Source organism: Cicer arietinum, chromosome 6 (assembly GCF_000331145.2).
Source record: "Cicer arietinum cultivar CDC Frontier isolate Library 1 chromosome 6, Cicar.CDCFrontier_v2.0, whole genome shotgun sequence".
Taxonomy (NCBI): Eukaryota; Viridiplantae; Streptophyta; class Magnoliopsida; order Fabales; family Fabaceae; genus Cicer; species Cicer arietinum.
In genome coordinates, this window is record NC_021165.2 from 15152397 (window position 1) to 15175749 (window position 23353).

A 23353-nucleotide genomic window follows, 5' to 3' on the forward strand; every position below is an offset into this window, starting at 1 on the left:
AAATTCCTAAATTACAAACCCTAATTTTTCAAACACGTTAAAAATATGGATTTATGGATTCCATAATATATATATCAAAATTCCCAAATTACAAACCCTAATTTTTCAAACATGTTAAAAATATGGATTCCATAATATATATATCAAAATTCTCAAATTCCTAAATTACAAACCCTAATTTTTCAAACATGTCAAAATTCCCAAATTGAATCCTAAACAAAGACAATAATCGAATTTCATCATGAATTAAACATGGTAGGCTCTGATACCAATTGTTGAAAAAACCCTAATAACGTTGTGCTCAACAATCCATGTCAATTACATGATGAATAGCCAAAGGCGGAAGCGTACCTGTGGGAATTGCCATTAATGAAATCCTGAGATGATGATGATAGAGCCAATGGGTTGGGTGATCTTCCTCAGCAAAACACCCTGAAGACCTTGCTCTCTTGATGGGGATAGAGAGAACCAGAGAGTTTTCTCCTTTAGGGTTTTGAAACTTAATAGTCTTGTTGTGTTTGCCTTGGGGACCATTACCCCTATATATAACTATTATTAGTTATATCCCAAATTGCAGTATTTCTAATTCAGCCCCTCATTAAATTAGAAACTGCCTGGTATCTACACTATTAATTTTCATAACTATTATGCTCTTTAGCCATAAACTATTATATATTATTTGACCCCTAGTTTATTGGCTAATTATATAATGACCCTAACACACTTTATTAATTAATTACATATGTGACCCATAAATCTTACATATATATGTAACAGTGAGTATATTGAATAAAGGACAGAAAAGTAAATTTAAAAAATAACTCAAATTCTATTCCAGTACTTAATCCATAACGCCTAACTTCAATATTATAGACTAGCTTCATATCTATTATTTCATTCTTCATTTTTTCTTGATGAAGAAATGAAATACAAAACCCTATTTTGCATAAAATAAATAAATAATAATGAGTGAAAACCTAAACCTACTATGGTAAATGCTTGCTAGCAGCTCTAACATCTCTTTTTTTTTTTCTTAAAGAATAATACAATCAAACAAATTGTAATTGATGAACTAAAAAACTGTGATGAGGTACATTCATTGTTTCATCTTCATGAGCTGCTTATGCTCTTCCTCTACCTCCAACAAGTTCATGATCACTGCATCTGAAGCATCTTTTAATAGCACCGACCAGTCCCTATAAAATCCATAAAATTCAAACTCAATATTAAAACATTGCATTATAATAATAATAAAACATATTACATATAATTAATAAGAAAAAATAACCTATTGGAAGAATCAAAGGTTAATCCGACAGTGAATTTAGCTTGTTCTAATGCAGCAGTAAACCTTCGAAGCTCTTTAACAGGACAAGTACCATTATCCTTAATAAGAAGCTGAGAAGGCTTAACATCATAAAATATTGGAACAACCCTTTTCTTAGATTCCATGAGAAGAGCAAGCTCGTGAAGACAAAAATAAGAGTCACAATAAGTTGGAGAAAGCACAGCTACACCAACTTTGCAACCAAGAATTCCTCTATCAATATGATCAAACAACCTATCTCCAGGTTTCATATTTTTACTATCCAAAAAGGATCTCACTCCCATCTTCGTTAATCGATCGTAAAGCAATCCAGCAATGTTCCTCTTCGTATCGATTCCTCGATGATTTATGAACACGTCACATGATGGACGAGCCATTTTACGGTACAAGGTGGCTGGCAAACGTTGCATGGATTCTGTAGATTAGTCTGTTTGTATGAAGAAGTAGTAATAGGGGATGAGTCAGGGTGATATTGGTGTGAGTTTGTATATATAAGAGAAATTCAACGTGTTGGTCCATTAATTGATGTTAATTTAGAGTAAAAGTTTCTGAGAAAGAGAAAGAATGTCGAGAAACATAACTGGAATTAATTATCCTTCAAACACGTCGGAATATTTAATGATGGGAACAGTAACACTCATCTGCTGACCTGGACTGCCTTCTTAGAATATCGGAAGTTTAGCCAACTGCTTCCTTTTATTTCTCACATGCTTAAATTCATAAATTTTACACACTATTTCTTTTTTTTATTTTTCTCATAAATTTATTAATGTAAAATGTTCTTATTTTATTTACTATTGAAAAAAGACATTTTTTTCTCTTTTTTATGAAAGCAATAGTTGTAAGAATAAATGTGTAATAATAACCTGCTTTTGAAAGCAATTTATTTCTATTTCTAATTTTCTTATATAAATGTGGTCGGAGAGTCTTGCTGAAGAATTATTTGTTACTCACTCGGTTCCTTTTTAATCTTCACATCGGAATAAAGATTTAATTTGTAATATATATATATATATATATATATATATATATATATATATATATATATATAATAAGAATAGTTTTTATGTGAGAATAGATATTTCTGTTTGAGATCAAGCTGATAAAACAAGTAGGAAAATATATATATATATATATATATATATATATATATATATATTTTCAAAATCCAATGAATAATTAATTGTTGAGTTTTTTTTTTTTAATTCCAGTTATTATTTTGAAATTTCATAGTCCAAATTATGTCATCGCTACAATTTTATTATTATAGAGATTGAATTGTTGAATTTTATTATTATAGAGACTGAATTGTTGAATTTTATTATTATCGAGACTGAATTGTTGAATTATAGAAAGCAAAAGTCATATTAATCACCATAGTCTTGAAAAGCAACCAAACCAAAAGACATAATTACTATTTATGAAATACTAACATGTATCCTAAAAGGTGCTACACTCTATTAGACTTATCATCATCCTCTAATAAATAATAATTCCTGTAATAGTTATTCTTCCTTCTTCTTTATTCCGAAAAATACATTATTCTTCGTTATTTTTATTCAGTGTAATAGATTATATATTTGTTTTTAGATCACAAAATTGAAATATGATACGCACCTTTTTCATCATGTAATTGAAGATTAAGAAAGCAAAAAAAGATTATTTGAATTCCGTGTGAAATCGAGTCTTGATGGCATTAGCTCATTCTATAGACCGTGATTTGATATGTAGTTGATGTGATAAAAGAAAAATAAAATAAAAAATGAAATATTAAAATATTGATATATATAGAAAAATTAAAGATGTATAAATATCACAACTCAAATTTATTTGTTCCGAGTACTCTTAATATATCTCCTCTCATTTGGATGCTTAAGTAAATATTTTAATTATGCTTCGTAAAAAAATTAATTATAACAATTTGTCGATCATTTATAATTTTCTATTATCAATAAATAATCAATTCCTCCACTTTTGTATCTCAAAATGTATCATTACACTAAAACAACCATCATTTATTTTTATAAAATAGAGTCTGCAAAAAAAGAGTTATTAATTTACTACTGCTCCTAAATTAATGTTCAAATTTATGACACCAGAAAAAGTGTCTATAATTTAGCAAAATGCGGAATAACAGAATGATCCATTATTAGATGTCTCAAAAGTGAAAACAATTATCTATAATCAAGTGATTAATTCAAATAATTAATAAATTTCAATTAAAAATAAATTATTCTAAAAAAATATGAGTTTAAACTTAGTTATAACAGTAATTGATCATATGTTTTACCCATAGCTGGCCTTTACCTTTAGGAGCAACATAATTAAAAAATAAAGATCCATTTTGGTCTTTGAAATTTTTCAAAATACCTAATTTAGTCCTTTAGAAAAATTAAACACTTTTTAGTCTTTAAGAAAATTAAATCGGATCAAATTATTTTTTTGAGAAATTTTGAAAGATTCAATTAAGTCCTTATAAAAATAAAAATAAAAAAACACATTCTAGTCCTTAAAAAAAAAATCGAGACAATTTAGTTTTCTGCTCAATTTAGAGAAAAATAAAACCTAGTGTTATTTCATCTAGAGAAACTACAAATCTAAGATATAAATCCTTTTGATTTTATAATGGTATAAGATTCTGAAGGTGTGACTATCGTCGTCTCTGTCGTTTTGTTTTAGAAATTGTGTTTTCTTCTTCATTCTCACGTTTTTCTTCTTCACCCTCGCGTTTTTGAAGCTCCGTTATTGTTCTTCTTGCTCGCTTTTTTGAAGGTGCAATTTTATTTACTAGTCATGAAGGATAAATCTAAAATATTTACAAAGTATCATTGATAATATAATATTTCCTGTATGGATTCTTCAATTTTTTAATGTAATATAAATCTAAAATATTTAAATATTGAGTGTAGATCTTGACTATCATCAATCTCATGACTGTGATAATATACTACTTGGATTCGTTGAACGGTGAGCCTCAAAATGAATCAAACATAGTTTTTATGATCAACAAAGTAAGTATTTATATTTTTATTTAAACTTTTCTTAGTATTTATGTCTACGATGATTTATAATTAATACTCATTTGAAGTTAATTTCATTTTGATAGAGCTTTAAAAATTATCGTACTCCAAGGAGAGCTACAATGACCAAGTCAAAATATAATAATATCACACAGACAAATAATGGTATATTCAAATAATTATGTAGTGTTAAAGTTATTGATGTACTTGTTTAATTTTTAGTGTCTTTATCAAGACGACAAATGATGATTGCCAATATTAAGTCAGGCATTATATGAAAGAGATCATCGTTCAAAATTAAAACACAATTTTATTTAACATACGTGAAATTAATTTAATTATTATTTGTAATCATAGACATTCAATATATTTAAGTTTTAACTTAATTTTATATTTTCTTTTTTATTATAAGTATAAGTTAACTGAGGTGAAGGAGAATTCTATTAGTTATACACTCTGTAATTGTTTGGATAAAACTTTATCTTTTTCTTAAATGTTTGAATTCTTATGCTTTGATTTGAAATCTTGAATGTTTGTAGGTTTATTGAGTTATTTATGGTTTGTTAAGTTTTTTTTTTATTATGCAGGAAACATAATAAAACTAAGTGAACATAACCATATTGAAGTTGATAAAGAAAAAGAGTCGATCATATATTAGTTTCTAAGTGTGTTTGGTTGAGTGCACAATCTTATGAGATTTAGATAGTATTTAGGTGCATAAGTTATGGGGGAAAGATTTGTATATTTTGATAACCTTGTTGTCATTTTGATGATTAATATTAATGCATTAATAATAGTTTTAGTTTATAATGTTTACACTATGAAATTTGATTAATTTTCTTGTCTTATATTTCAACAGTTATAATAAGACTATAAAAGGTTATAGAAGCTGATTTGATAAAAAAAAATAAATTAAAAATATTATTATAACAATGCTTATTATAACATAAGCACTATAAAAGAATTATTTGAAATTCAATTTAATATCGAAATATAATAGCACATATGTTATAATGATATAATTATTTTGGCAGTTTTAAATAAATAAAAAATAAACTATTGTAATAACACTTATTAATTAAGCACTATTAGAGGTTAATGTGTTTTATAATGTTTATTAAATCTTTTATAGCGCTTTTTTTATAATAAACACTATAAAATACCTTCAATTTTAATAGCGCTTAATACTTAAATACAAACGTTATACAATTCTGATTAATGTTTTTATTACATATTAAAAAAAAAAACACTCTAAGTTGAACCGAAAAACATATTATTCAAATATTTCATATCAAATAACTTTTTATTTCAAAATCAATATAAATCGAACGAAAGACTTATTAATGATCAAGTAATCGATCAACCAAAGGTTTATAGGCCGAATAATCAATTTATAATGGCATTCCCCATACATGCAAAAATAAAATAGAAATTGTAGCTAATCTTGTGTTTTTCTTTATTTTTATAACAAAACGAATTAATATATAGAGTATAATGGGTATCTTCAAGAAGATATAAAGTTAACTTCTTGACTGAAATAAGAGAGTTAAATAACATAATGATAATAAGATCGATGGTTTAATCTCTGTCCTCTATGATTAAAAAAAGTAAAGAAAAAAAAAGTACTATTTTATTGATTCACCAAATATTAAACTCAATTTGAAACTAACAAAACAACACACAAATCAATCCCATAATATTTTTGTTTTTATTATCATATGTAGGTGCAAAGTATCAATTGACTTCACCAAAGAATACTATATGTTAATTCATTTTTGTGACGAAAAAAATACTAATGTATGTTCGAGAATCTGATCAACGAGATTTTATTTGTCAATTATCAAAAAATTAATAAATTGTTTCTATTATATTTTCATCTTTTAAATTTAATTTAAAAAGTAGATATATTTATTACACGTCGTAATCAATCAAAAATAGCAAAACTTTCGTTGTTAAAAAAAATAGCTTTTCAAGACTTTCAAAATAATTAACACTTGTATGATAATGACAGTGACAAGTAACTCATGCATGCATCATGACCGTGACTTGATTACAACGTGTGTTCCAACTTTGCACATATGAGATACTGAGTCTTCGAAAACGCGGTGATCTTAATTAATTAAAACAATTTTTTATAGCATGTAATATATACATACTATCTCTCATTCTAAATATACATAACAAAAATGAATTAGTTATGCTATACGGAAAAAATTTCGTGAGAAATAATTTAGACAATTTTATGAATTTTTTATTACTTTGAGAAGCATAAATAATATCAATTATTTTTCTTAAAAATGGTTAAGTAAATAATCTTTTTACTTATTTATCAACTAAAGAGAGTAGATAGTTGTTGAAGCGATGTGTAAAACCAAATAGATGCCACTGACCATGCTTTCGATTAAAAGGATATTCCAGAATTTGCAATCAAACAACACACAATGTAAAAAGATAAAAAGCTAGGGTCCGGGCGTATTAGAATATCAAAAAAAAATTAGCTTTTGATTAAAGAAAAAAGAGGTATGAAACGCCGACTTTACTAATATGGCCTTTCTATCTTTATATACCTGGTTGGTTATACATTATTGATATAAAATAATAAAATTTTATACTGATATCTGATGAATCATGTTAATTCTATGATTTGTTTTAAAATAATTATAAAAAACTAAAATGATATAACAAAGTAATAAATTTTTATTAAGTTTCCGTGTAAAACTAAATATATTTACAATACATATTCTTTAATTATATATATATATATATGAAATTGTTAGTTGGAGTTGAGTGATATGATCTTTGTCTATGTAAGTATATATTGAATTTACTAATGTAATTTTGACTTATATTAGTTTTGATAAAAGAAATTGTTTATTTTTTTTTATAGGTAAATATTAGGAAATTAGTTTATTCAAGTCTGAATTATGGATCTCCTTTTTTTTAAATGAAAAAATCAATTAAAAAAATAAATGAAACAATGATGGTATTTGTCGGGGTTTCGTATATCTAAATAGGAAAGGAAATTAATTGAAATTAAAACAGTAAAAAAATATCACTATTGCAAAATAAAAAAATAAAAAAAACTATTTCAAAATTAATGTTATTTTAAAATTTTACCATAACATTAATTATTATTTTTCAATTAAATCCTTAAATTTATACTATTACATTACTTAAAAAATAAATATTTCTTTCGTCCAAAAATAACCGAACAATTTATCAAAAAGAATTATCTCAATAATTGTCTCTTTCAATTTTCAATGTACTTTTTTTCAATTGTTCCTCTAATTAATATTACTTATATTATTTTCAATAAAATATCTTTTAGTATACATTTATCACATTAATAATGCACAAATATCTAAAATAATAGTAAAAGTAATATTTTCTCTTTCATTTCTATATTTTTCTTAATACGTGTGAAATAATCAAATGATTAAATTATTTTGAGACAAATAGAGTATTATATTTTATTTTATATTTATGATAATAGAAAATACACAAATACTTGTTAATAAGAATAATTTCATAAATTATCATTCTTTTTTTATAGTCATTTTAAAATTGTGAAATAACTAAAAGTCACATTGATTGTGAGATGGAGAAAAATATTATTTTAGGAATTATTTTGTAATAAAATGAATTTCCCAATTTATATATATATTCTCAATTTAAATATTTTATAAAGAATATTTATATTTTATTTAATTAATAATAAATAAATATAATTATATGTATATTGGTGTCAACTGTTTGTTTGTGTTTGTCTTTATTGAAATAATGAAACGGTTATTGATTGAAGCAGTTTACTAACTTTTCAAATCAAATTCTAACAGATTGACGGGTTTTCAACCGGGGTGGATTCTTCGTGGAATTGTTCAACACATCCATTCTTTTAATTCCACAGTTCGGTCTTAAATTTCCAATTTTCAAACTTCAAATATGGTGCTAACGTGCTACCAGCTTTTTACTATTTGCATGAAACTTACCACTAAATCATATTCGTAAAACACATTCTTTTTGTCTTTTTCTCTAATAAGTTCACCACCAATATTCCACCTTCATCGTGTAAACATTTTATTAAAACAAATTCAAGTTTATGATTGTCTAGTTTTTCATTTGCTTTCCTAAAAAAATCATTTGTAAAATTATTTTAATTGTACGACTAAGATTATATATATATTGCCATTGTATGGTCAAATTTTAATATTTTAATTATGACACTTTCAATAATTCTTGAACGCATATCTGTATTGCAAAAATTCATCATTGTAGTGAAAGATATTATCATATAAGTCATGTGTATTAAATTCCATTTAAATATAAAACTATTTGATATATCTTTGATATAATTCAAAATTAAATAATTTGGAGATAACAAAGGATTTTAGGTTAATGTTAAATTTTATATATATTCTATATATTTTTTTAATAAACAAAATTTGTTAAATAGAGTACTTCAATTCATATACAAAATTATCGAATCAAACTCAGTATCTTACCACTACCCACCTTCTAAAAAGAGTTGTAATAGATAATATATATTACATTATATGGTTGTTCCTAATATGTAGGTACTATGGCTCAACTGTTTGATGTAGGAAATGAAGAGAGTTCAGTTATTCTGTTATGGACATACAGTGCTTGAGGCATAGCAGTCACTGCTTGGTCGACATTCCTCTTGTGGCTATGATCTTAAGGTGCAATAATTTTCTAATGTTCAATCATATACTTGAAAGTTGGCCAAGATACAATATATATAAAATTAATTAATTAATTAATTAAAAAAGATAGAAGATAATGCTTATGAAGTTTGTTAGATTATAGGATAAAAGATCTTTAAATATAGAAAATGTATAAAGCCATAAATACATAATTTCTTAAAAGTGGCACCTCAATCTGAATAGGGAAATCTGTTTGGGTTGAACATAATTTATTATTTTTAGACATGAGCCAACCCAATATTTGATACTTTGTAATTGAGTTAGCCGTTTATGATGAAAACACAAAGCATAAACAAAAAAAACACTAAACCATATCCGAAAAGAACTCAAACTGAACAAATAGACAGGAAGGAGGAAGGTGCCTTTATAACCCTTCCTCTTTCTTTTTCTTCCTTGGCTCTCTCTTTTGAGAAAGTTCCATTACAATACCTTCATCATTTGCTTTCTTCATGCATGCATTTTCATGCATGCATGTCTCATATTTTCTATTACCAACCACCAATCCACCCTGAAATTTCATTTCTCAGAGGTTAATTATTTGAATATTAATTCATTCTATATATTTTATTTTCTCTTCAAATCCAATCATTTCAATAAATCACATTGTTCTCTTGTTTTTCCAGGGTTTCAATTCAAGATAAGCAATAAGCATGGCTACCGTGGGGTTCTGCGGTTTAAAGCCATTGCTCTTCCGTCGCAAGACTAGTATTTTAGAGGTAAAATTCCAATCTTAATTTCTTGCTTCCATAATTGTAGATTTGACCTAATTCAATTACTCATAATTAATTGTCTAGCAAATAAAAACAAAAACTTTTGATTTGCAGGGACTGAAAGTGATAAAAGGCTCTAGCACGCCCAAGAAATCTTCAAAGGCTCAGAGCAAAGAAAATGGAGAATCAATGGAGTTGTCATTTGTAGGAGCAGACCAATTGATTTTAATGGTTGAGATTCATAAGAAGATCATGGCTTTCAGAGACATCATGGACTTAGCTCCATGCAATAGCTCTGCTTCCTTGCAAGAGGTCTCTCACTTCATTATAATCATCCTCATATAATTATTTAAATCATGTGTGTGACTTTAGAAATAAGTCAAACGTTTTTAATGATACGACGATTGTGATTATTTAATAATGTAAATTTTTTTTACACTGAACATGTTTATTCTTTGGTATGTCACAGATAGTTATGAGAACCCTGCAAGATCTGCGAAGGCTTTATCCAGGGATCATAACAAAAACTCAAGTGTCAAAGATTAAGGGCAAGTCTATAGATCAGGTTAATTAGTTGAACCTGAAATAAAATCATCCTAATTATAATAATTACTTAAATCTTAGCATCCCGATTAAGTTCTAAATGTGGACAATTTTATGAACTAGGCTATGGCCTACTTCTGTGAGGCTTTGAAGTCTCTTGGAGAGTCATGGATGATGGATAATGATTGGATGGAAAAGTTCAATATTGTGTTACCAACTTGCAAGGATAACACCAATATGCGTCAATTGGGTATGTTGCTAACAATCTTAAATGTAAAAATGTTTTACACCTACATCAAATTAGATATCATAATATAGATTTTTGCGGAGATATTTTAGGAAGTAATATAATATAATAAAGTGATAAAATATGTGTATAATAGTGCATACTCATTTGTTAGAGTTCAAGCACTTAAGCTGTTTGATTTATTTTGCAGGTGAAACTATGCTGGTGACACTAGATTACTTGATGAAGTTAGCAAGTGAGAGGTTTGACATAGAAGAAGATGAACAAAAGAAAGAATTCAGTCCAAGGTCAAGCTCATTTGGAAAATTCGTAATGAGATCCTCTTCCTTTTCAGAGAGTAGTTTCTCATGCTGCTCTTCACCTCTCACACCAAGAACTGTGCTCCCTGAATTCATGAAATACTCTTCAAGACCTGGAGAAAGTCCAAGAAGTTCTTGTGCATCACCACTTCTTTGGTCGCTCAGAGTTCAAGCTGTTGGAAAGTTGAGCCCAATTGATGTTAAGCGTTTGTCTTTTCATATGTCTCCTACACATATTGATAAGATAGATGGGGAACCAATCACTGAAATGGAAGTCATTGATGATAAGCCTACACATCATGGAAAAGATACATCATCAGAAGAACTTGTGTTAGATTTGGACACAAATGACCATGATCTTAAAAGAACGGTTAAACTTGATCAAGCTGTGGAGGAAGTGGAGCTACCACTATCTCCTACACCAACAGAAACACCTTCTCTTTCTCTTCAACAACAAGAACCTGTTCCTGTTTCATCACCCCCACCATTACCACCCTCACCACCGCCGCCACCCCCTATGCTGCAACCAAATGTGGCAGTTCCACCACCTTTAGCTCCAACTCCACCTCCACCTCCACCGTCAGCACCCCAATTGCAGCAAAGTGCAGATGCAGTTAAGAAGCCACTACCTCCACCAACAGCTGCAACTGCACCTCCGCCACCACCACCACCACTTATGAAAGGTGGATCAGTTCCAGCACCTCCACCGCCGATTCCCAGTGGAAACGGAGGAGGCGGGCCACCCCCACCACCTCCAGGTGGAGCAGGGAGAAACTTGCGCCCCAAGGCAACTACTAAATTGAAAAGGTCGACACAACTAGGCAATTTGTATAGAACTCTTAAGGGGAAAGTGGAAGGACCTAGCCTACATGGAAACTCATCTGCTGCTGGGAAGAAAAGTGCCATTGGAGGAGCAAGCACTGGTGGAAAACAAGGAATGGCTGATGCTCTAGCAGAGATGACAAAAAGGTATGTTTCTTTAACCATCCATAACACCATAATCTTGAATAAATAGTCATTGTGTTCCTTGAATGTCATTATAGTTCTCAATATATCAAAATTACACAAACATGTCTGAATGTGTCTTTTATTAGTCAATTTGGCTATCGGATGTGTCTTCCGTTAGTCAATTTGAAACTTTTAGATACTAAAATAATTTTGCCTCGTACATTTTAAGACCAAAATGAATTTTTATTCTTCAAATGATATATTTTGTGAACTATATACAAATTTTGGAACCAAGTGTCTCATTTCTTAATGTTTTTCTTTTCCTTCTTTCTATTAGATCCTCTTACTTCATACAAATAGAAGAAGATGTTCAAAAGTACACAAAACAAATCATAGAGCTGAGATCTAAAATTACTAATTTCAAGACAAACGACATGACTGAATTGAGCAAGTTTCACAAAGATGTTGAATCCATTCTTGAAAATCTAACTGACGAATCACAGGTGAGTTTTTGAAATCCATGTCCATTTGGTTTGCATTTCCACTAATTATTGTTTCATTTACCATTTTATATTTACAATTCTGTTGTTTAGGTGCTATCACGATTCGAAGGCTTCCCCACAAAGAAGTTGGAAGCTATTAGAATGGCAGCAGCATTGTTCAATAAGCTGGATTCAATCCTTACTGAACTTCAAAATTGGAAAGTAGTGACTCCCATGGGTCAGCTCCTTGACAAGGTTGAACGTTATTTCACCAAGGTAAAAAAAATCTTCATGTATATTTACTTACCTTAGTGTCGTTCTATACATTTATTTCTATGTTCTAACCAACTAAGTGCTTACTACATGCAGATTAAAACAGAACTAGATGCTCTGGAACGAACCAAAGATGATGAGTATAAGAAGTTTAAGGGTCACAACATTGAATTTGACTTCCACATTCTTATAAAGATCAAGGAAGCAACGGTTGATGTTTCCTCCAATTGCATGGAGTTAGCACTTAAGGTATCCAAATTAGAACAAAGTAAAACTACAAACCATGATCATTTTTACGATTAATAAAACACGGTTAGACTATTAATGAAGCTAACTTGAATGCATTTGCTTAATCTTAATCTTAATGCAGGAGAAGCGTGAAGATGGTTGCAAGAGTGATGGAGCAAAAAAGGATTGTGGAAAAATGCTTTGGAGGGCATTCCAATTTGCATTTCGTGTCTACACATTTGCCGGTGGACATGATGATCGTGCTGACACGCTCACAAGAGAATTGGCTAAGGAAATAGAAAATGACCCCAACCATCCATGATTTTATTATGGAGTGAAAATTGATATGGTGAAGTTCATTATGGATATTTACCCAACATCATGAACCCCCTTTTGTAGTTTCAAAGCCATTTGTATATTAAAAATGATCATTGGCGACTTGGAGTTACTCTTTTTTTTTTTTTTTCTTTTTTATAGGAGCTAGTCATCCTTGGAGAGTTTTCAAAACTCATTTCAGGGACTCTACCGGAAGTACGAAGCTTAACTTGAAGCTTCACTGCTTTAGTTAATTTGTTCTGTATATATTGTGTTTAAGTAATGGGTTCCCATTTGTTTTATTTAAGTTTCACTGCTTGTTCTATTTGTACCAACCAGCAAAACACTAGTCTAAATAAGAGACAACGATAGATATTGAGATGAAATTGGAATATACGTAATTTATAGCAATACTAAAGAAAATTAATTCATTAAAGTTTAGCATCAGCAATGTTGTGCCTCAGATGCCTTTCTCCATGAAAGTATTAGTTTCCTTTCAGTTTTACACATTTTTATGTTCTTATTTTACTTTCTCATCTATCAAACTCAAACCCATCTTCACTAAATTCCTCTCATGGCAAGTGGCAAGGATGGAAAAAAAAATTCCAATATTGGAATGACGAAATGGATCCTTAAAAAACAGGAAAATGGTGTGTGCAAAAAAACAAAATCACAAGAAAGAAGCAATACAAAATTGATCTCTTTTAACTTAACTGTGATTTTCACCAAAACACTGACTTCAATGTCAGTTTGGCTCTCTTTCAAAATCTGTATGCGTTTTATTTGACACATTTCACGATAAAATTCCTTCGTACCAAATAGTATGACAGTCAATTCATACATTGGTGGGTGCCGTGATAAGTAAAATAAAGAAATAAGGGTACATAATAAATCAGTGGGCGAAACTTAGCAGAGGGTAACTGGATAATGATACGGCGAGAATAATGCTCCAGAAATATATCATTATGTGGAGCATAAAAAGATAGTATGCACTTATGCTTGTATTCCAGGGTTTGAATCCTTCATGTATTTTGCCTGTATATGTCATGAATGAATAAATATAACAAATGTTAACCAAAAGCTTTAGCTTTCTCAGCAAAATTGATCATAAGCCATTGGAAAAAATTTATTCCCTCTCTATCTTAAATAAACTCCTAATTCCCCACTATCCGAGGATAATAATAATACAATGACAAAACTATAAGCATATCTGCTCTAATGTTTGATGGCATAATTAAGGAACTCATAAATTAAATCACTTCTTGCTTTTCTTTCTTCCTTTTACTTGTTTCTCTAAGCTTCTAAGCCTTTGACTAATAACAGAGGAAGAAGAAGATATCTTTTTATTTGATAGTTTTGGTGATTCCACTGGCATTGAGCTTTGCCCATTTGTCACTGATGCAGCTTGTTTTAGTGCTGGAAATATAGAGAAGGGAGATTGTGGAAAACTGGTGGGTGGTGCAGCAGGTAAATCAGGAATACCCAAAGTTTTCTTTACACCAGGAACTTTAAGCACTGCAAAATTGGAAATGAAATAACATATAGGGATCAGAGAAAATCAAAATGTAACAAAAGTTCACTCATGTTTTGTTTTAAGCAGTTTAAAATAGAAACCCAGACCCACTTAATGCATAAATATAAGAAACTTGAAACACAGCTTCAATTTAGGTATCACTACGCAATCAATGATTTCCTTTCTTTCAGGCATCCTCTCCTTTTTTTCAGAGTAACCTATTTTAATCCCCAGAAGATTTCACAGACTTGCAATACCAAGGAAAGGAGAAACAAGAACCCTTTGAGAGCACAGTACAAAGGAAGTTATATATTTTTTGTCTGCCTAAAAATATTTAGGCCACATTACTACATGACCTTGAGAATATCTTCCAAACATAATATTATACGAAAGAAATAAATATGATACGTAACGACTCAAGAAGAGGGCAGAAGTGCTCTTATAAGTCCTAAGGTTGAGAGAACAAAAAACTTGAATTAGATACCGAGGTTTTGGATAGAATAAAAAATTGACAGGAACTTTTGTCAAAAAGAATCTTGATTGAAACTATACAATGTTGGCAAAGTTTATAAAACAATCGAATTATCAATAGAACTGGATAGGCATGCATATATAAAACACTTGACAAGAATAGCAAGATCAGGAGTAATGGATTCTTCAATTACTTGCATTATACATTATGCATTTTATGAAATCCCATGGCAGAATCAATGCCATAAGCAATATGCATTGATAGGCATGCATATTTAAAACACTTGACATGAATAGCAAGATCAGGAGTAATGGATTCTTCAATTATTTGCATTATACATTATGCAATTTATGAAATCCCATGGCAGAATCAATGCCATAAGCAATATGCATTTTATGAATCCCATGCCAGAATCAAGCATACATAAAGCACTACTCATGAATCCCATGGCAGAATCAATGCCCTAAGCAATATGCATTTTATGAAATCAAATCAAAATTTCTGCCTACTTAAATGATAAATAATGACAATGAGATATTACAATTGAAAAATTTTAAGCTCCTTACCCATTCCATACGACAGTGAAAACAAATTCGATGTAATCCAGTAACAAAATATAGCCTGCAAAATTGTACATGAAATCAAGTTAAAACTACATAGAATGACAAATAAAACCATCAGTAGTTAGAAGGAAATAGGCATCCGTTGCTTTTTTCTCAAATAACCAAACACCAAATATGTCTCTCAACTTAACCCATTGAACCAACACCAATCAAATCATTGTCTCGGCCTTTAAAGATGAGGAGAACCATTAACTTATATATTTTAGGAGTATCATTGATCATCGTTATAACTTCATGTGACTTCTGAGCACTGTCAACGGTGGACACCTTGATAGGTGGATCAAGGTGGTCCACCTTAGAATTTGCCATCTATAATACATAATAAACACATGGATTGCAGAAACTTTTTCTCTTTTGAAGATGCCCTTCAATTTAAGGTTAATTACATACAATATTAATTATCATAATTATTAAGACTTCTTTTCTATAATAGAGAAAATACAGCAATTTTCGGAGTTTCCTCATTCCTGACCGGAATAGAATGTTATTTTGTTACAAGTTAACAGATAATATTCTCCAGGTTTTCCAACAAGTTTAAAAATTTTAATACCTTTTCTGATTATTATGATAATATCCTTTTGATTTTAAAAAATAGAAAAAATAGGTTGAAAAAAAACGGATAAAGCAGCAAAGCCAGTATCTCAATTACATTTTCTGAACTATCTGGGGATCCAAGATTGAAAACCCCCCTGGAAACTACGATGGGTTAACTCGTGGTAGAAATCAAGAAAACTATTCTGCTTCAACTTGTTTTACATCGGATGAGAAGAGAAAAGTTTATGTTGAATACTTATCACACTAGCACAATTGCCCATCCACAAACACAACCCTAACACCAGAATACTGAGTATTGAGATTTTATTTATAAGAGAAAGAGGGGGAGGGGGACAATAGAAATCAAGTTGTTAACAGGTGGTTCTCAAAAGATACATGTAAACAGATAATAAATTATTAAATAAAATGGTAGGTGATCTAAGATCTAACGTCAACTTTAGGAAAGGAAAGGGTGTAGTAGGAGGGAATGGAGTTAAGTGGAGGCAATGGGGGAAGCGTAAATTCGTGTACCGGGAATTAATGGTAGGTGAGTTAAGTGGATGCATGTTATGTAATGCCAGAGCTAATTTTTTATTTTATGGGTGTCGCTGTACTTACAAAGTTGTTAGCCATATCACATAACCTCAAAGTGTTTACCTCCCTTGTCCTTTCGATACAAAAAAAGTTTTATTCAGAGATAAGCTAACTATAAACCATGTGGCTACCTTAACTAAACTATCAAAGACAACTACTGTCTCTTTTACGCTTTGATACAATAATTTTTTTCCCCAAATGCATACATAGGTGGTAGCAAAGGGAATTTATTCCTATAAAAAATAAGGCCCAGCTAGGAAAAGATGGCCAAGCTAGGGAAGTTTACCTTAGGAAAGCTCATGGTGAAAGGAACTGAAAGAAGAGCAAGAACTCTTGAGAAATTTTTCATGGTGCCAGCCACAGGATTTCCTTCCATTCCTTCTTGCATATTACACTGAAGAACAATATAAAATTAATTAATCTTAAGTGGATATCAAACATAACAAATATCATAAGATTATTCTTGTCATCATATCACAAGACTACTCTTGTCATCTCAATTTTAAATTGTTTTCTTGTCATATGAAGTTTCTGGTTTCAGTGAACACTAAATAAAATTCAAAATCGAAATGTAGGACCAAACAAACATTCAGACTAGAACTCAGAAGGTCAAACTTGAAAGATAATTGAAAAGTTGGAAAAAAAAAAAGTTTCGGGAAATGAAGTGCTCACCTCTACTACTATTAAAAATGACAATGCAGTTATAACTGGAAATATGTATAAGGCATCTGGAGTTGTGAGATCGGTAAACCAGAAAGCTCCACCATGCTTGAATGATGGCATTTTTTCAGCCATGTTTGTTATCTGCCATTAAAGAAAACAAAATAAAATTATGAATGGATGGAAACAATACAAAGGCTCATCAGACTCCTACAATCAGCCGGAATATCAATTCAAAAGTCAGCTTACCGCAAGAAAAAAACTAATGAAGACAGGACCTTGAATAAAGAGTCCCTTCAACGGCGTAAATGGAGTCACACCATATCTGCATCAACGAGACCAGCAAAAGAAAATGACATCTAATGAAACAAAAGAACCATGAAGTTTGATTTTAATACTTAAAATAAAGGTAACTTAGAACCATAGACCAATTACATTATATTTATACTCCCTCCGGAATGAATTATAAGCAAATATGAACAAATTATGTGTATTAAGAAATATTGTTGATCGCATTAACTGTATGCATTCCCAACAAAAAAGTTAAGCCTATTGCCTAAAATTACCCCTAATGACTGATAAATTGGATAATTGGACCTGTAAAAAGTTATAATAAATGAGGGATAGCTTAGAGAATTTAACATTAAATAGGAGAGAAGTTGTTGATTTTTGTTTATATTTCATTCCAAGAAACTTGATCTAATTTTGCTTATATTTCATTCCGGAGGGAGTATTACTTAAATATTAATTTTAACAAAACTTCATACAGCTATTGTGATCACACATCTAACCATGAAAATGTTTAAATATCAAATTTATTACTGTTTACAGAAGCAACATTTTCAATATAATGAAAACAGAAAAACCAAAACGAGCAATAATAGTAGTTGTCCCTGATTATTAAACGATCTAAGTTATAACCGTCACAAGTCACCACAAAGATTACTCCGCTGATACATTGTATCAGCAAATGTAGTAATTATAGTAGTTGCCCCAGATACATTGTATTAGCAGTTGTGCATTAGAGAAACCATGAAACTGCTTACTCTTTGAATAGCTTTTTCATCTTCTTCTGACCTTCCTCAACAGCCTCGGGATCCATTGTCTGAAATATGGATCTAATTGTGATTAGAGAGAAATTTTCTTGAAAAGTGGATCTTATTGTGATCAGAGAGAAATTGTCTTTGATATAAAAATGTATTACATGCATGTAAGAAATTCCAATACTTCATACATTTCTCCAATATGAATATTGAATTGGAATTTCTAGGTCCCTAAGTCATATCACACAACTTGAATTTATAATGGTGTTACAATAAATAATCTAGGAAACTTTACAGTCTAGGAATATTAACATGTTTACTTAATTCTAACAATGACAAAGAGTCTGTATGTTAACGATTTAAAAAAAATCACTTAATTTAATTGAAAAATCATTTGCTAATGGTTTTTGTTGAAGTTAAGTTTTAGATCAAAGGAGGAGAGAATTAAGAGCTTGAAGTTACTGATAATAACATTACTGGATATTGAACTGCATATAACAACATAATAGCAAAGCATTATATCCACTAGGCACTATTATTGGTAATTAAGAAATGACTTGATGAATGAAAGCACCATTACCTTCCCATCCAATTGCTCCTTTATCTCTTCCAAGCGAGGCCTCATTAGCTGCAACATGTACGAAACAGTAAGCTTAGGTAATAAGATAGATAGGGATATCAAAAAAGTGCACTATCAAATATAAAACAAGCTTCCATTGAGACCTTCATTGAAAAGGGAAAAAAAGAAGGAACAAAATGGTGAAGTGAGGAAATAACCCCTCCAGTCCATGTTAGGAATATCTTATTTAAAAGTGGAAAAGGGAGCCAAGGGGGAAATTCACTCGAAGTATCTAATTTGTATCCACTCGAAACAGTACAATGGAGGAAGGGGCGAGCAATAGTTGTTGCCATTAATTCATTTTAGCAAGAAACAAGAATGAAACCAAAGCAGCACAACATACTGTAAGCTTAGAAGTGGCCTTGAGTTGATTTACTAAGAGTGGAATAGTTGCACTTCGAATCAAGAGAGTTGTTAGAACTATGGACGCCCACCTGATACAAAGGAGCAATAAGGTGAAGATTTTCCTTTAAAAATTCATGTGCCATCAAATTTTTATCAGTTATGAATTAACAAGTCATTAGACAACAATGGTAGTAAGCATAGTCTCAAAACCCTGAATTCCCATTAAACTTAAAACGGTCCTAAAATAAGCCAAGATTCCAAATTTGGATATTCTTCAGGCAAAATCATTGGTGACAGGCAATAGGAACTGGTAATCAAAATCCCTATCCCAAGCAAAAGCCAAATATCCCACAATGGCAATTTGACATGCATGAATGCCAATTTTGAACTATTTTGAAACTCCCTAACAATTTAGGCAGACTGTTGAAGATTTAGTATTATTTAATTTAATAGGTCTTGATAAAATTATATTTAGTATTATTCAATAAATCTTGATGAAATTAGATAGGTGAACTCACCAGTTTAGGCCAGTGAAGGAATGCACAGCATCTATCGCATACTGCAAGGCCTGAACAGGCAAATAAGAATCAGCAGCAGCAATGGCAACTTCACTAACAACAGGAGCCTGAGAAGATACAGCCTCCAGAGTCGTGTCACTGAGAACATCAGCTACATCAGTCATTATACCAATCTTATCTGAACCCTGATCCGATGTCGACATATTTCGACAGAAATTATATCCGGCGTATGGAGAAAGAATTCTATTATGAGAAGATGAAAAAAACCCCATTGATCCATTAAGAGAGCTTCCAAAGGACCTTCTTTGGATAAAATTGTTAATCCCTGTTGAAGATGGTTTCTCATCTGGCTGCTCACGTTTCCCTTCATCACTATGGAAAACATAACTGAAAGATGGATGGCACCTCCGATCTATAAGGTTCCCTCTTTGCAAGAGGCAACGTCTATAAGCCATTGATTTCTTTGAAAGTTCTATATCCAACAAAATTAAATAACCAAATTAAAACTCGTACCTAAACTTAAGGTGATTTAATTCAATAGGTAAACAAAATGAATCAATAATTTATAGTCATTTCTTTCAGCTAAATCTTTGACCTAAAAACTTTACACGCGCAAGTTTAAAACGTACTCCTATATAAGTGAAATAGGAGTAGAAAATAGCTATGTCATCAATCGTTCGCCTTTTGAGTGGCGGCTATCACAGCCGCAAATTGCATCCTCGCGCGCTGTACAGGAGAGGGGAAGGAAATTTACGAAAGAGGAAAAAGGAAAACCTGGACTGACTTTCTAACTGTCAACGGCGGTCTGCGACCAACTGCGCCTGCGTTGTCTGGCGAGCTTTTGCGTTTTCCGGTCAGTTGTGTTCAGTGCGACTCCAAGTTGTGTTTATGTGAAAGTGCAAAGCTGATGCAAGCTGCTGAGTTTTGTTGTTTTTAGGGTTTTAATCGCTAAAAGGTGTTTATTTTTGTCAATTCCATATGTTTTGTTTCTCTCAATTTTTCTTGGCAAAAGGAACTAATAACAAGAAAGAAAAAATAAATAAACAGAAATCTCTTGAAAAATTAAAGTTGTAATTATTATTTTAATAAATAAGATGTATCAAATATACAGTAGTTTCTATACACAATTGGTGTAAAAAAAAGTTTATATAGTTAGTCAATCAGTTCATTATACATATTTAATTTTTATCATACTTATTTAATAATACTATGATTGAATGATGAGGTATGAAATATTTAAAGTGATAGTGTGCATAAATTAAATCATATTAAATTATAGTAAAATATAAAAATATATAGATTTTTCTCATTTAATTATATATTATAAAAAAATCCAATAAAATTAAAAATAATAAGTTTTTGTTGTTAATTAGTTGTGTTTTTGTATCGTTATGTAATTATAATAATTAAATAATTTAATTTAAATAATTAATAAATTTAATTAAAATTTTAATTTAAATATTCTAATAGAATTTTAATTTAAAATTTAATAAAGTTGTATTTTTTTAAACCACACCACACTATTTATTGATCTCATGTACAATTGTTGTACTAACATAAGTCCAAAAAAATGACATCAAATAAACTAGAGAGAAATAAACTATTTACGTGATTTAACTAAAATAAGAGATCAAATTTGCAATTAAATCTATATTTTATTTATCTATATATCAAACTTTAAATTACTAAAACATTATTTTTCTGGATAAATATATATATATATATATATATATATAACAATAAATTCTCTCAAATCGATTTTCTCTCTTTTTTGTAAACATTTTTTTGTCTAATGTGTTGTCACTTGCTCATTTTCATAATATCTATAAACACTTGTCTAAAAAACTCGATGTTGGGGTTTATAGTCATATATTTTATTTTTTGACGGAATTTTGTAGTCATGTTTAGTAAATTATAAAACATGTCCTGTGGTTGTTATTGAGAAAAAGAATTGAGTCAAAGAATTTGTCTGAATCCATTTTGCCGATTCGAGCTAAGGTAAATTCTAATATGGAGAAGAGTAACAAATGGTCCATGTGAGTCATTTATGACCACCGTTGGATTCTGAAACTCTACCCGATGTTATGATGTACCATCCATATCAATCAAAACCAATTTTTTGTCCTTTCTTTCCCTCACCCTCCATTTTTTGCCACCATGGCCTTGCACAACCTCAATCCCTGCTGGTGCCTTCTTTCACAATCTCCCATTTACCATTAGTTTCTTCTCTATTTTGTAGGGGTTTTGTGTTTGTTAATTTTGCTTAAAATTGAAGAAGAAATTAAATGCTTCTGGTCAAAATCACTTATTGAAAATTAATCTAGACATGAGTTGATTGTTTGTTTTTCAATTGATTTATTTATATTTTTTTATTTTTTATATTCTACGTTCATGGTTATTTAATTAAATAAGTGATCTTGAATGTTCTATTTTTACAAATAAAAATGAGTTGATTATTTTTGTTTTTTTTTATGTTCTTGATTTTAGGGACTTTTGATCTATTTTAATTTTTGACATTTATGATTTTACCTTTAAATATTATTATTTTTCAATAAATGGGGTCCATTTTAATTTTTGACATTTATGACTTTATTTGTGAACATTTTTCTTCTCACAAATGGTTCAAGGTATATTGGATGCAAAAGATGGTGAGACTGAGAAGTCTAAAGAAAGTGAAATAAAATTAGGTTTAATTGCAATTTTGGTTCCCCTATTTTAGCTGAATCGCAAAAGTAGTCTCCTCATTTTGTTTCTCTTCAGTTTTGGTCCCAAAATAGAGTTTTGGTCTAAAACTTGATGAAGTTTCATTTTTATAAGGCGCACCATACCATTAATGATAATAGATTTCAGATACAATTGTTGCACCACGGGATTTTGAGGCATGGTGTGACTTAAATAAACGCAAAAAAACTGAAATTTCATCAAGTTTTGGATCAAAATTATGTTTGGAAGACCCCAAAAATGGGAGGACTACTTTTACGATTCAACTAAAATAAGGGAATCAAAACTGTAATTAAGCCATAAAATTATTTAGTGTGAACGGTGCATCATTAGATCTATTAAACGTTCATCATCTAACGGTAGTATTGCATAGTCCATCGTGGACCATTCGTCTTACTTGTCTACGGAAGCACTCACCTTGAACTTATCCATAAAATGAATCTATTTGAGTAATCTGGGAATTCAATATCATGATTGTGTAGGGAGGATATTAGAGTCTAAATCGCATATATTATTACACCCCTCCTTTGATTTTATATATATAAGAAATACTAAAGTAAAGTTTGTGAGTTGCATGGGATATATATATATATAT

At 30.1% G+C, this 23353-nt stretch overlaps 3 protein-coding genes across 5 annotated transcripts; 1 reads left to right on the plus strand and 2 right to left on the minus strand.

Moving 5' to 3' along the window:
- Nucleotides 1-861: 861 nt before the first annotated feature.
- Nucleotides 862-1893, minus strand: LOC101495150 (probable 2' cyclic ADP-D-ribose synthase BdTIR). Its single transcript, XM_004504963.3, has 2 exons — nt 1289-1893; nt 862-1196 (listed from the first exon to the last, which is right to left on the minus strand). The coding sequence occupies exons 1-2, from the start codon at nt 1735-1737 to the stop codon at nt 1097-1099; spliced, it is 549 nt and encodes a 182-aa protein (XP_004505020.2). The 5' UTR covers nt 1738-1893; the 3' UTR covers nt 862-1096.
- Nucleotides 1894-9357: 7464 nt separating this feature from the next.
- On the plus strand, nt 9358-13240 carry LOC101488890 (uncharacterized protein At4g04980). The gene is made up of 10 exons (XM_004504950.4): nt 9358-9600; nt 9695-9787; nt 9896-10093; nt 10251-10346; nt 10448-10574; nt 10762-11839; nt 12156-12321; nt 12412-12576; nt 12670-12822; nt 12944-13240. The coding sequence occupies exons 2-10, from the start codon at nt 9722-9724 to the stop codon at nt 13121-13123; spliced, it is 2229 nt and encodes a 742-aa protein (XP_004505007.1). The 5' UTR covers nt 9358-9600; nt 9695-9721; the 3' UTR covers nt 13124-13240.
- An 859-nt stretch (nt 13241-14099) lies between these two features.
- Nucleotides 14100-21028, minus strand: LOC101489652 (mitochondrial inner membrane protein OXA1). Of its 3 annotated transcripts, none has more exons than XM_004504953.4 (10): nt 20822-21028; nt 20038-20509; nt 19518-19608; nt 19136-19183; nt 18559-18617; nt 17762-17837; nt 17525-17656; nt 17139-17246; nt 15668-15722; nt 14100-14631 (listed from the first exon to the last, which is right to left on the minus strand). In XM_004504953.4, the coding sequence occupies exons 2-10, from the start codon at nt 20490-20492 to the stop codon at nt 14372-14374; spliced, it is 1284 nt and encodes a 427-aa protein (XP_004505010.1). In that variant the 5' UTR covers nt 20493-20509; nt 20822-21028; the 3' UTR covers nt 14100-14371. The 3 variants fall into 3 exon arrangements, with proteins under 3 accessions (XP_004505010.1, XP_012572498.1, XP_012572499.1); XM_012717044.3 differs by having other exon boundaries at nt 20812-21028; XM_012717045.3 differs by lacking the exon at nt 20822-21028 and adding an exon at nt 20667-20805.
- Nucleotides 21029-23353: the final 2325 nt, after the last annotated feature.